This window comes from Amphiprion ocellaris, chromosome 14 (assembly GCF_022539595.1).
Source record: "Amphiprion ocellaris isolate individual 3 ecotype Okinawa chromosome 14, ASM2253959v1, whole genome shotgun sequence".
NCBI classification, from domain to species: domain Eukaryota; kingdom Metazoa; phylum Chordata; class Actinopteri; family Pomacentridae; genus Amphiprion; species Amphiprion ocellaris.
The window spans coordinates 22,663,796-22,677,839 of record NC_072779.1 but is presented as its reverse complement, the minus strand read 5'-3'; the positions used below and the strand labels follow the sequence as shown (position 1 = coordinate 22,677,839).

The window sequence follows — 14,044 nt, the reverse complement described above, 5'->3', positions numbered from 1 at the left end:
TCATTTTTCCACGCCTATAGGGTGTATGATAGGAGTGACAGTTTTGACACCATTATACTTTTCTCAAGCTATTGGTCAGATCATGATGTCAGGTCATCATATTTCACCCTAGATCTCACTTTACAGAAGACATGCGCATTATCATGAGATCATCTTTTACACAGAACATGTTCAGACACGTTCAGATTTTTTGCTCCACATCTTACCCTTATTATTTTGTGATAGATTTCATGTATATTATTCCAATATATGTCAAAAGTTATAATACCTTAAGTTTACACCATTATGTTTTGAGTACATATGTTTTACTTCTGGTTTTCAGTCTAATAGCATTTGCCATAATTATATCATCTCTTATTTTTAGCACATCGTATCCAAAAAATATTACACTACATTACACTAAATCATATTAACACATTTGAGAAAAGGCAAACAAGTTGGTGCTTGTCAGTCCACTTTAGGATATTACTCTACACAGACAGCAGCCTACAACAAACCAAGGTCTTGAGGTCAAGTATAATTTTCACAGAAAGTATTGGCCTCAATAAAGTTCTTTGTCCTGGATTCTCACTTCCTGTCATGAGCTGCATCACCGCATGGCGTGTGATCAGCTTTGCAGACTCTGTTTACAATTGTTGTACGTCTTGTGATTTGAATGATGAGGCCGTTAGAATGTTTCCCACCAACCATAAGGACATATGGCAGCATACTGAGATTCTATAGTGTGTTAAAAGATGGAGCTGATCCACGGGGCCTTTTCTTGTATACATGTATTACCAATACATCTCATTAGTATTAATTTCATGTTTCCAAATAATTACAATTATTCCATTTTAACCTCAATGATCATATATTTCACAGAACTGCCCGACTGAGATTATATAAATGTAAAATTAATAGAAGAGGACCTGTTCATAAGAACCCAATTCAAATTAATTCTCTTACTTCATTAGAACCGATAAGGGACATTTGTCTAAATCTCAGTTAATGATCTGATAACTGATTGTCTTATTGACTTGCTGTGTCTCGATGAAACCTGGTTGCAGAATGAAGAATTTACAATTCTTAATTAATGAACCCCTGCAGTCATTTAAATTTTAATATCCACAGGAGTGCAGGCAGAAGAGATGGAGTGGCGGCAATCTTCCACTCAAACGTAACAATCAACCCAAGCCAAAATTTTGTCATAATTCATTTAAAAGCCTTAGTCTCTAGTACACAAATTGAAAAACACAAAAAACAGTTCTGTCAGTTATTTCCATCAAGAGTTTTATCTAAGTCTTAGAGATCGTAGCTGATTTAATATGTAAGAAATTATTATAGTGGCTGTCATCAAAATCGGGGCAAATACTGACAATGGCAGCCTCAACAGTGTATTTAGTTTGTTGTTAGATGTAGCTGTTTTTTCTTCAAATGTAAATCAACCAATTCACTTTTTTAATCACATTCTCAATCTTGTTTTGACATATAGCGTAGCAATTGAACATCTGTCTGCATTTCCCCAAAAACCTCTTTTGTCTGACCATTTCATCCAGCTCATTGAGAGTTTAACTCTCTTCTACCATACGAATCACATAGTGTATATATTGTATTCCACCTCTGTTGTCCTGTGCTTGTAAAGCAGCTGCTCTCACTATTTTCTGTTTTTGGACAATTTCATATTGTCCAACCAAACACAATAAACAAGAGCTTCTCATTGCTGTCAGCAGGTTGGCATCATGCTTTTTGGTTTACAGATGGTAAACAAGTCCTTGAATGTACTTAAATTTTGGCCAAAAAGAAAACTCAGCAGGACATTTCTAATCTGACCTTTAATCAATTCTTCTATTTTCCCATCTCTCTCCTCTCTGTGCAGCACCAATATTGTTTCTGCACCTGTTCACCAACACGAGGGATTTTCTGTTTTGGAAATGTAATTGTGCTGTGCTGTTTGTCTAAGTCTGAACGTTCCTAGCATAACCAGGGCAGTAGATAGGGTGTTAGAAATATTGGCATTTTAAGTCCACAGTTCACCTCTAAAGAAATATTTGAGACGCAACTCAAAATATTTCTTGTCAATATTGTTTATATTAATTTACAAATTTTAAATACATTTTAAGGTGATCTCGCTGGATGGTTTTCAATATGTTAAACATATACAAATGCAGGGTGTAAGGAAGAAATACTAAATCCCTTTATTTTAATCCAGTGGTTCTCAAATTTTTTCTGTCGGGCCCACCTTCGGAGGACAAAAAAACTTCCACGGCCTACATATATATATATATATATATATATATATATATATATATATATATATATACATATATATATATATATATATATATATATATATATATATATATATATATATATATATATATATATATATATATATATATATATATATATGAACTGTGAAAACATGAATATGCAGGGCCGTGTTATTTTATCTGATTCCATTTTGTTGTTTTTCACAGTAAAGATCAGGGGTGTCAAACTCATTTTAGTCCAGGGACCACATAAAGCCCAATCTGATCTCCAGTGGGCCCCACCAGTAAAATCACAGCATAATAACCTATAAATAACCACAACTCCAACTTTCCTCCTTTATTTTAGTTCAAGAAAAGTACATTCTGAAAATGTTCACATTTAATGAACTATCTTCTTACAAAACATTATGACCCTGAAATTTCGTATGGAAAACAAGTTCAGTTTCAACAGTAGCCTATTATGCCTCAGTTCATCATTTACACGTGCATTGTAACTGCCAGATAACAGTTTATCTACAGAAACACAAAACATTCAGTCACAGGAATCTGCAACTGAAGAATCTAGTATTTTACTTAATGATCAAAATAACCTGTCAAGGTCTATAAATTATTTTAAATTTACAGTTTTACAAATTTACAATTTACAGTTAAATTGTCGTTGTAATTTTTATCATTTGTAAAGTCGTCCCGCGGGCTGAAATGGACCGTCTGGCGGGCCGGTTTTGGCCCGTGGGCCGTATGTTTGACATCGCTGATAAAAATAATCGGAGTAGATGAGCCGAGCACGTGACGTCATCAAGTACGCTGGTGTTCCGACTGCACATTAACGATGCGTTCTCCTGTTCTCGGGAATAAGTACTTCCGAGTCTGAACAGCGCAACTTCAGTATTGTTGTACGCCGCGAAAAACAGGCCGACGTTAAAACAATAGTTCAGCTAATTAGTTCCGTACAGACGGACCTTTTCCTCCCAGTCGCTCGCGCCCCACTATTTGAGAAACACTGTTTTAATCTCAACATTAGACCTCTAACAGTGCAGTTGGTGAATAGTTGTAGAATACCGCACATAAATTGCAAATAATTAAAATCTCCAAATTTCTGGACACAATACTGAGGATCATGTCTTCTTTGTAGGTGTACTTTAAGTAATACACTATTTAAACTAGAAACATTTTCTTCAGAGCACCTGTAAATGCTTTAGTGAGCATTGCAAATTGCAAATATTACATTCAGAAGGACCCTGTAACTGGGTCCATTGCAACAACGTGAGGTTTTATCCAGTCAGAAGTTCTATATTGTTGTTACTGCCAGCAGCTCTGTGTATTGTGATGAAGGGATGATGACCTGTTAAAACAAACCCTGCAATGGACAAAAAGTCTGGAGAATGTGGAGAAAGATAAAGACTGTATGAAAAAGAAATTACCATATGGTGTAGACGTTGCTACACCATATGGAAATTTCCATTCTGCCATTGTGAGAGGGATAAAACAAGGGGCAATATAGATTAAAGGAAAAACCAACATAGAGTGTCTCAGGAAGGTGTTTGCTTCAAGAAAAGCTACTTCTCTCAAGCTCTATAGAACACTTTTCTTCCAAAAGATGTTCTCTCATTTGGTGCTTTGATGATGGAGAGCACATCAGTACAAAATTATATTTAGATGGGTTGTGACCGTCAAGGCCATATCACCTCATTTTTATACTCAATAAATCATTCAGTGATCCCTTGTGACCTATAGATGGAGTCACCATCATCCTGGAAGAGACAACCAGGATAGAAACGTTTCATCACAGGCTAAAGGTGATCAGTCAAAAAACTTTGTATTGATTCCCTGTATGTGGACAGCTGGACCCAATCCATGCCAGCAAAAATGCCCCCACATTATAAACAAGTCAACAGATCTCCCTCCAGTGAGGGGCAAGGGTTTAGGTTTTCCCATTAACTTATCACCCAGCTGTTTGAAGTGATGCTGTTTATACTTTAAGTTATCAATTAGACGGTTCAAATGAATAGCCGTAACAGCAAGAAAACTCAAGCTAAAGAAAAATTAAAAACAACCCCGCCCACCCCAAAAATGTTTAACAACATTTATTTAAACGTTTATTTAACCAAGTAGGTCAACTGAGAAGCAGTTCTCATTAACAATGACAACCTGGCCAAGAGGCAGCATAAAAGGAAGATACAAACAAGTACGGTATTCTAGATTGTTTTGCTCGTATTATCAACATATACAACAGAAAGATCAAAACCAACGATGTGCTGTCTTTAAACATTTTCTGATTTACCTGTTCTGTTGGCAGCAGCTGGAAAACTCAGTGTTCACCATGGACTACCTATACCATGAATGAGCTATTATGAGTAAAATAACTATTGTATCATTGATGTATTTAATAGTTTTGGGACACCACTGTAACACAGAGAAACAAGATATTGTGGCCACATCATTAAAACCACCTGCTTAATCTTGTGTAAATCTCTCTCATGCCACCAAAACAGCCTTGTCCTGTTGGACCTCTGAGGTTGTCCTGTGCTATCCGGACATTGGGAGATTTTTTTGGCTCCTCTGGGTTGCAGAGTTGGACGTTGGCGATTGGCTTGTTGGAGTGTAGCCCAAAAATGCTCATTTGGACTGGGATCTGGGACATTTGGAGGCCTGGTCAACACCTCTTTGTCGTGTTTTCTTGGTCTGTTCATGAGCAGGATGTTGCAGTATGGCAGTACACACCATCCTGCTAGGTGAGACTGTTGCCATCACTGGGGTGACTGGTCAGAAACAATGTGTAGGTGGGTGGTAGGTGTCAATTCCAAGGATTTCCAGCACTAGACTTCATTGTAACAAGATGATCGATATTAATCTTTTCATCTGCCTGCGGTTTTAATGTTCTGGCAGAATTGTGTAGCTTTGGAAAAGCTAACAGTTGTTTGGCTCAATTTATGATTTGTTTTTCATGTAGAAAAGTATAGAATATACTCATTTTATTCTTTAAGAACTGTTGATGGACATTTTGGAGATCTATAAAAACTTTTCAAGAACTGAGAGGTGTGCCAGATCAGCACACAGAGCACCAGGGGGGTGTTTTTAAGGACCAGTAGTAGTAAGTGTTTCAGTGCTGAAGGGTTTTAAAGGTTGTGGTTGCTAGCGCTGCACTCTAGTATTGCACCAATATGACTTGATAAAGGGAGTTTTAGTCAATCAGTCTTAAACTGAGCAAAAAAAAAAACAAAAAAAAAAGCAGACAAATAGTCAGTCACAGACAGACATTATCCTTTAGATGGCTGCTGCCTGAAGTTATTAGATGATGACTACAAATGTTAGGCATTACAGGAAGTGTAAATAGCAACCCCAAGAAGGCCAGGGTTGTAGCAAGGTAAGTCATTAGGCTTGACAGCTGGAACTGGTGGCCCAGAGATAAGTCAGGCAAAAGTTCTTCTTTACCGAGGCCCATATGGACTAGCGAGTGACAGCTGGCAGCATAAGGGTAGAGCCCTATGATTTCTGTGATAACTTATAAAGGATGAGGTGCTTGGGGACTCGGCACAAGCTGCACTATAATTAGGTTTACTAACGAAATATCCAGTATTCCTGGTAGCTTTTCCAATACATACAGACTCAGTCTACCAGCTTTGCCATTGTTGCTGTGGCTTACTTTGTGCATGCATTTGTGATATATATAATTTAAAGGCTCACTATTTGCTTCAGTTTTGGATTTCTCTGTACAGTAGCACAGTGTCAAAACATTCTCTCTTAGCCTTGGAACTCAAAGCATTTTCTTTTGCTCCCCAAAAATATTTCAGATATTTTATATTCAGATAAATGAATTATCATAAATATGTGACGATTAGTCGAGTAATTCCTTGACTGACATCTAACTGATGAAGAAAATCTTTGGTGGCAGGCAACCCTAGACTTTGCTAGGTCACCCAGAGGGTAGGTCCCCTGTAGAGTCACTCTCATCAGAGCCCTTGATTGTGCCCACATCCTGAATAACAACCAAAGCTACATCTGGTTGAACATCCTCCTCATCTGATTGCACCACAGGCTTATCACTCTCTCCATTGGCCACTTCCTCTTCTTGCTGCCACATTGCGTCCTGGTTGGATGTTTGGATGTTTGTAGGAGAGGCTTGATTCAAAGATTCAGAAGAGCAGGACCTGAAGTCTGGACCTGTTAAAGAAAACACACCAATTTTACTGAGTAACGTAAGTGTCACTCTCAGTGGACTTCAATTAATTCAGAAGTTTGGCCCGTCATATCTGAGTTTTGCGCGCTGGAATATCAAAGAAAACAGATCAGTTGTAAGTTTTTGCATTTTTAAAGTCATGGAAGAAGGTGATGTTAAAATTATACTGGCTTGTCATTGATTTTTACTCCTGTTCTGAGAGCATGTATAGGACTCATCTCCCCAGAATCCAGTAACTGGTCCTCCCATAATTTATGTCTCATTTGGAGAGAAGATTTGTACACTAAACTGACTACTTACTGTGTGTATGTACTCAACATAATGTGTAGCAGCCAAACTAAGTAAAATCCTTAAATTCTTCAATGTAACACAAAAACAAATATTAAGTATATAAATAACAGATACAGCTTTTAAGGCTTGGACAGCATATAATACACAACATTTCTGCAGGTACTGTATGTGTTAAATGTGCTACCTGAGGTCAGTGATGATCCAGTACTGATGTCATCCCCAGTGGAGTTCAGAAAGTCATCCAAAGCCTCCTGGTCTAACATATTAGTTACTGTCATCTCGTCCAGAACACACACATCAGCTCCTACTGGTTCTGCAAACATGCACATACACAAACATGCACACTTAATTACTTTCACATGCAATTAAGTCTTGTTTTAGGAAGTGAAAGTCTCATTTAATTTTCTTCACGTATACTATACACCTGAACACATCAGTGCAAATCTACACACTGTCAGTTTCTAGACAGGTGCTCCATATATGAAAAATGCCAACAAACAGTACATACACTCAGCCACATTAGATGAACACTGTGCACCATGTGATAATCTGAATCAGTCATCCGAGCAACACTTAAGTAGTTAATTTATTCTAATGATCACTTGGAAACCATTTAATAGTATCAAAAAGCATTCACTCTGCTTTGTGTTCCTTTGGGAATAAACTTGACTTTCAAGATCAATGGCACAAGCTGAAATACATGCAGAGCTAAAGTGTCAGTACATGTAGATTTATATCTTTTTTTTCAAATTTCAGTTCACCTATGGTTGGGGATTATTTGATCTAGTTGCCCACAATAGCAGAATGCTTATCAATGGCATGACGACAAATAACTGGGAACACTGGAGGCTTTTATCCTTCCTGAGATCATACAAACATACTCCTACATGTAAAAAAAAAAAAAAGGAGCTGAAAGTGGGTCAATATGCATTTTTTTAAAAAATGTCATCAAGAAAAACACTTGATACATTAGTCAAAAAATTCCCATAATCCATTTTAAATATCTATGGTTCACAATAAAAGAAGTTTTTCAGAAATTCAGAGATGTTTGAACAGAAGGTTCCTGATCATTTGAGATGGAATAACACTATTCAGTGCAGACATGCAATGCTTCAACCTCAGATCATCCTCCTGAAGTAAAGATGAAGAGAACACATCCATAATCAATACTGAATTCATCATGAAACATCTTTTCATTATCTCCTTTTAGACATTTTCATCAACAGTTGTGGTTGATATGGCCACTCCTACAGTTTCCATGTGACAAAGGAGACTTGGATGTTGTGGATTCACAAATGATCTGTAGAGGTTTATAGTTGCAAGTAGGACCTGGGGCTTCTACAGGGACTTCAGAAAATATTCAGTCCCGCATTCTATAGTTTTCTCATTCCATCAGCCCTCACATCAAGCAGTCCTGAGACTCTAAAGGCATGAGGCAAAAACGCTGAACTCTTTAGGCAGAACTCCAATCACTATGACTCTTAAACACGAGGCACGGCTCATCACCATCAGAACAACATCTCAGCAGCAGGGACGGGGAGAAGCCACTGTGAACTTTAATTGTCGAGGTTTAAGGACACTGTACCATGCTGACAGCAGTAAGAAGAAGATAGCAGTGTTCCTGTTTTATTATTATCATTATTCTTTCACTTGGGTTACTTGAGATTCAGACAGCTTTCTGACTAACCGGTCATTTTATTGACTACTTCTACTTGGGTTCTTGTTTTTACCAAGTGACCATACTTCTACTTCAATGGTTTTTGGACACTCTACCCACCTATGTTTTCAAAACATGAACACGAATTGTCAAACTTACAAACATCAGTGTGGAAATGATTAGTGGGCTCCCGTCTTTACTGGCCAGCAGCCTACCTGCATGCTGTAGGTATCCAGTGGACCGGTATTGCTCCATGTCCTGGATAAAGGCTTCTTCATACACTTTCTGTCGTTCTTTCAGTTTTTGCTGCATTGCCTGCTCCAACTCTGCCACCTTATGAGCATGCTCTGAATTCAGTTCAACTGCAAAGAGAAAGAAATGATTTTAGAATAGGTAAGTGACTAATTAAGGCATGGTAGCATCTGATTGGCTGAAAGGGAGGTGACTGTCTCAAGGCTCACTTCAAATACATATACTGGACTGACTTTCAACCATCAAGCATGAGCAAAAATTTGAACTCCAGATGACCTTTTCCTGGTCCTTTGTAATTTCTAGATATTTTTTAATAATTTCTAGGTGACTGTCAAATTATGAGCTGAATTTCAGTTTAGACCAGGTGTGTCAAACTCTGGCCCATTGCATCATGTTATGTGGTCTGTGAGAGACTGCAGTATTATTTTCTTATAATACAATTCTCAGTTGATTTATAGAAGTGCAGTGACCACTGCATCCATGTCCCACAGTGGATCTCAATTTTGTTACCTGTGCACTGAAAGCATGTAGCCACTAGAATCTGGTAGCTGGATACCTTCAGTCTTAAGTGCTTTTTGCTGCGCCTGATTACCAAAGTGAACCGGTCGATACTCGAATTCAATCAGCACTTCTGACTTTTTTCTCTCTTTGCTAATTCTTTCAGTACCAACATCAACGCTGCACCACATCATCTTCAGATGGAGTTAATACAACTTCAATGCAACGGTAGCCTGAGAGCAAATTTTCCGGATGCTGCATTCGAGGACATTTGCCGTGTCCTCAGCTCAGCTGTAATGCAAAGATGTTTTCAATCATGAATCTGAACAAGGCCAGGCACAAATGTTGCACCGTGAATGACAAAGTCCATGCTGTTTCATGGATTACTACCGCACAAGACCTACTGGCAAACAGTAAGGGACTGTTCTCAGGAAAACAGTGTCAATCATCCAACTACAAAACAAATAGGTGAGCATTTTTAAAAACCTTCAGGTATATACAATATCATAAAATGCATTTCAATCAAGAATATGCACAATGTTTTTATATATATATATGAATTCTGATAGTTGGACTTGTATTTTGTTTGTTTCGTATTTGCTAAATGCAGAAATTGATGATGATGATGATAAACAGCAGCTCACCTTCCAGCAACTCCACCTCCCTCCTGTAACAATACAAACAAAAAGTTCACATTACAACACAAACATCATCAGACAAGTCAGCATTATGTTGTTGTATTTCTCTGACAGCTGATTTTATGTTTTTTATGTCATGCTCAGACATAGAAAGAGTAAGTCAGACAAGGCTCAGAGTATTAAAAAATTCAGCCTTTAATTTTTTTAAAAATTTAATTGGTGCAGTTGAACTGCTTACAGCTATGTTTAGGGGTTTAAGCACCACTGATGTTGAAACTCTTTTGCTTTTGATTAGGTTAATTTTCATTAGCGTTCACATTTGGGAGTACCCTCATATTACAGCTTAATTGAAATCAGTTTATGTCATATCCTCTTTGAGCTGATTCTTAATGCTTAATCACTGTGTTATTATCCGTGATGTATTGTAAGGTGTCCTTGGACGTTTTGAAAGGCACCAACAAATAAAATTTACTAGTAGTATTACTTCATACCTCTTCTGTTTCTTATAGACTTCCAGTTGGTTGATATGATGTTGTTTGACTGTCTGTTGCTCACATTGAGAACACAGAGTCTCCAGATATACCAGTCTGCTCTCCATCTCCTCAAAATCACCCTCCAGATGAGCTGTGACCAACACAAACACAAGCACACAATGAAACCAGTAACTTCATAAGACTTGGATTTCTGTCTTTTAAGCTCATGCAAAGTTTAATACAATTATCCAAAAAAAATCTACCATATATAGTTACTCAACGGAAAGCATTTTTTTTTCTGCAGTTTTCCAAAATCAATGATTGAACAAACCCACTTGATGGCATGACTGATCAGCTGAGCACAGGTGACAAAAGAACCATACTTTGACTTTCTCGAACCAGCTCTAAAAGTCCAGTGAGAATACCCTCCCAGGCCTGATTACTGCCAAACAACTCTACAAAAACAAGTGGGCCAAAATGTCTACATCACAGTGAGAGGCTGATCTGTAGGAAAGTGTAGTGTTGCACAGCCAGGATGTTAAGTTTGGTGAGCAATTGATTTTTCACATTGATACAGGTGTTGCATGATATTTTACCTTTATAAATTAACTGATCATTCAAAATCCCCATGTTAGGCGTACTCAAATTGTATACGCCTTATTAAACGTTAAGTATCTAAAATGATTAATAATATATAAAATAGCCGTCATCAACAGCAGTTAACTTGATGCTTCTTTTGCTGTTCTGGTGGCAGAGAATGGGACTATGTGGTTTGAAACTGTTATTTTTTTATTGGTTAAAATTGCTTCTAACATCAAGAATTGGAAATTAATCCAACTGTGAGATTGCCCAGGATTTCCTTAAATGACACCACAACAATGTCTTAACATTTCTCCCTACAATCCTAATCTGAATGACTGGCTTTTTGGGGAAGCGATTGGATGTGTGTTATGGCATATCTTTGACCCTACAGAACTCTCCCACAGATTTATTTTGGGATTATTTATAGGGGGTAGTCCCTCTTGTACAACTTCTTTGCTACAATAAAGGTTCACTTAAGATTGCATCAGACCAGTAGTTATGTGATGAACTTAAAGATTTGCCATTATTGGTCATTGGAGGGGTTGGGTTTAAAGAAACTGCATACCTATGTTAGCAGTGATGGCATCAAGTTCGCTGACAAAGGCTGGTAAGCTTTTCAGTTGTTCCAGTAGTTGTATCAGAGCCGTTCTTCTTTTTTCCCAGTGCGCTGAGACCATCACTATGTCACCATCTGCTGCCTAATAAACGCACAGAGGATGAGACGGAGCACAGAGAAACACTGCTGTAAATGTTGACTCACTGTCAACTCATTTACTATGACAGCTAACGTTGCAAGTAAAAACCACTGAGCAGTTTAAATGCAGCTCCTGTTTACTGCTTCAAAATAATTAAAACTTGTAGTCAGGTTGCTAAGAATGTATTTTTAAAATGTATTTCTATTATCAAGGATATTTATTTTCCTTCCATTTCTACAATGAAATTTTGTAAACTTCTTGTTGTTGGCAGGATTATATATTTATATAATTATTTTTCTTATAAAGTCTTATACTCCCAAAGCCTAAAGACATTCTGTGTACAAGATAAAACTTAAAAAGCAGCAAATCTGCTGTAGGCAGTTAGCAACTTTACTTGACAATTAACTGACAAAAATTTCCGCACACTGACCAATTAATTATTTCAGCTCTACCTGATAGCAGTAACTATTTCATACACAGTCTGCGGTTTGACAACAGAAATGAAATATATAAATATAGGCAGCTTGTTGGGATTTCAGCTGTATTAAAATACTGTATGTGGACACAAAGAAGCAGTGTCTCCATGCTAAATAGTGTTCATGTAATTCCTCTCAGTGTTCCTGTGTGACACTGTGTTTCAGTGGTATGCTATCAAAACCCTGCACAGTTAAAAACCATCTTTTATTTTAAAATATTCTAAACTACTCCTATACTCCCAAAGCTTTGGGGTTTTTGAAAACTTCTATATTTAACCATGTTGGACTCTCCAGCCACCACCATTGGTTATAATCTGCCAAAAACTGACAGTATGATACAACAATTTTGCACTGACACTGAAGAAAAAACAGATTTTTTAAAAGAATATGCATTAAATACCGATGTCAGCACATGATGAGTGTCAGTGTTCTTGATTATGCTGAATAAGACCTGCAGCCCTACCATACAGCACTGCAGTCTATTTGTGAGCTCATGTCATTTGATGACATTTATCTTATGTTAGTCTTTATTGGCTTTGAACAGGACTTTTGAATGTGTGATGTAGTTTAATTGTGTGTGTTTAGATATGATGAAACACACCACGCTCCTCCCACTACCAGTGTTCTCAGACAATTTGAACTCAAGTGTTTTGGAGGAGTGGGTTTGGAGGGAGACCTCATGGGATAGAGTGATACACCCCAACCCAATAAGAATTAAAGGAATCTAAAGATGTGACATTGCACCTCTAACAAGGTCAAAGGGAGAAATGCTTCATACCTCTGCAGCCTGAGCACAGTCTTTAGTTCTTTTATGGAGCAGAAACCATCTCTCTTCATACCTAGAGAAACAAATTCTACATACATAAACACACTCTTTATGTACATCACTTGTTTGTGTGTGTGTGTTTGTAAAGACCTGTTAAGGATTTCCAGTCCAGTGCTGAAATGAGGAAGGTTTTCTTCAAACCTGAACAACAAACAACAGAATCACACAATGTCTTAGAAGTAACAGCATGATAATTTGTGGCGTCACTGTATTCACTTTAGCGGGAATCACATATTTTCTTTTCAGCCACACAAACACAGAGTTTCCCCAGGAATTATAGTTAGTTGGTATTGTTGGTACAATAGTTGGTACACAGTATTCCTCAAACATTCAGAATACTGTGGTCGTTGCAGGAAGTTATGGCCTGATTGCTCACAGTGCATCAGTCCACATTGATTCAGACAGAATTTACTTATTGGTTATATGGGACCCCAAAGTTTTCTAAAATAGTTTGGTTGAATTTCATACGAGTTCACACCTTGAAATTATTAGATTTTCACCCTCAAACAAAACAGTGCAACTCGGAAGCCATTCTGAAGGCTTAGTATCTCCAGAAACTTGAAATTCGGCAAGGACACAGACAAAATTGCTTCCAGCAAGTCCAAATGAACAAATGGATCTAACCACTGGATGCTGAAAATGAAATAAAGAAAGCATAAAGGTTGGTACTGGGGCTCCAGAAAGCTCCTGCACGTGCATGTATAGGTATGACTCATATTTCCTACTTTTGATGACATTTCACCAATTTTGAGGCCTCTAACATTAGCAGAATTTCATCTGTGGCAAGACAAGGTTTAATTTTTTGGTGTTTCAAAATATCATGATGGTGTGGTCTCAATTAGTGGAAGCACAAAAACTGATGCACACAGTTTTGTCATTATATGTGCAAAGTTACAAGTTGCTTCTATGTTGTCTTCATGTTGAAAATTAACAACATATGAGGACGTTTTGCTTTACTGAATGTCCCAATGAACAGAGAAATATTAAGAAAACGGAGAAGAACAGCAGATGGAGCTGCAGGAGACAAACTGCTGTTGATCTCAATCAATGTCCCAGTAAACAGAGGAGAGTTTTGTCAGTAATCCTCATTAATGAAAAATCCTAGTTATAAATCACTCCTGTCCTGCTATCACATGCTGATGTCATCCATATAGAGGAACAGGCTGATGGTAATTCTACCATTTGTGATGATCTGTCTTAGGGGATTCAGTCCGATGCAGAGCAGCAGGA

At 37.6% G+C, this 14,044-nt stretch overlaps 1 protein-coding gene across 1 annotated transcript; it reads right to left on the bottom strand.

Annotated features, from left to right (window-relative positions):
- Positions 1–4,332: 4,332 nt before the first annotated feature.
- Positions 4,333–12,984, bottom strand: LOC129350554 (dysbindin-A-like). Its single transcript, XM_055017447.1, has 8 exons — positions 12,905–12,984; positions 12,767–12,827; positions 11,383–11,515; positions 10,254–10,386; positions 9,769–9,791; positions 8,590–8,736; positions 6,902–7,030; positions 4,333–6,410 (listed from the first exon to the last, which is right to left on the bottom strand). The coding sequence occupies exons 3-8, from the start codon at positions 11,492–11,494 to the stop codon at positions 6,163–6,165; spliced, it is 792 nt and encodes a 263-aa protein (XP_054873422.1). The 5' UTR covers positions 11,495–11,515; positions 12,767–12,827; positions 12,905–12,984; the 3' UTR covers positions 4,333–6,162.
- Between the last annotated feature and the right edge of the window lie 1,060 nt (positions 12,985–14,044).

Bases quoted from the DNA above. Each gene is read 5' to 3' on its own strand.
- LOC129350554 (XM_055017447.1), bottom strand. From the start codon at position 11,494: ATGGTCTCAGCGCACTGGGAAAAAAGAAGAACGGCTCTGATACAACTA. The intron at 8,737-9,768 runs GTGAGCTGCTGT...TTCTCTTTGCAG, and splicing joins GGAGGTGGAGTTGCTGGAAG to TTGAACTGAATTCAGAGCAT. The intron at 6,411-6,901 runs GTAGCACATTTA...TTTCTTTAACAG, and splicing joins TGGATCATCACTGACCTCAG to GTCCAGACTTCAGGTCCTGC.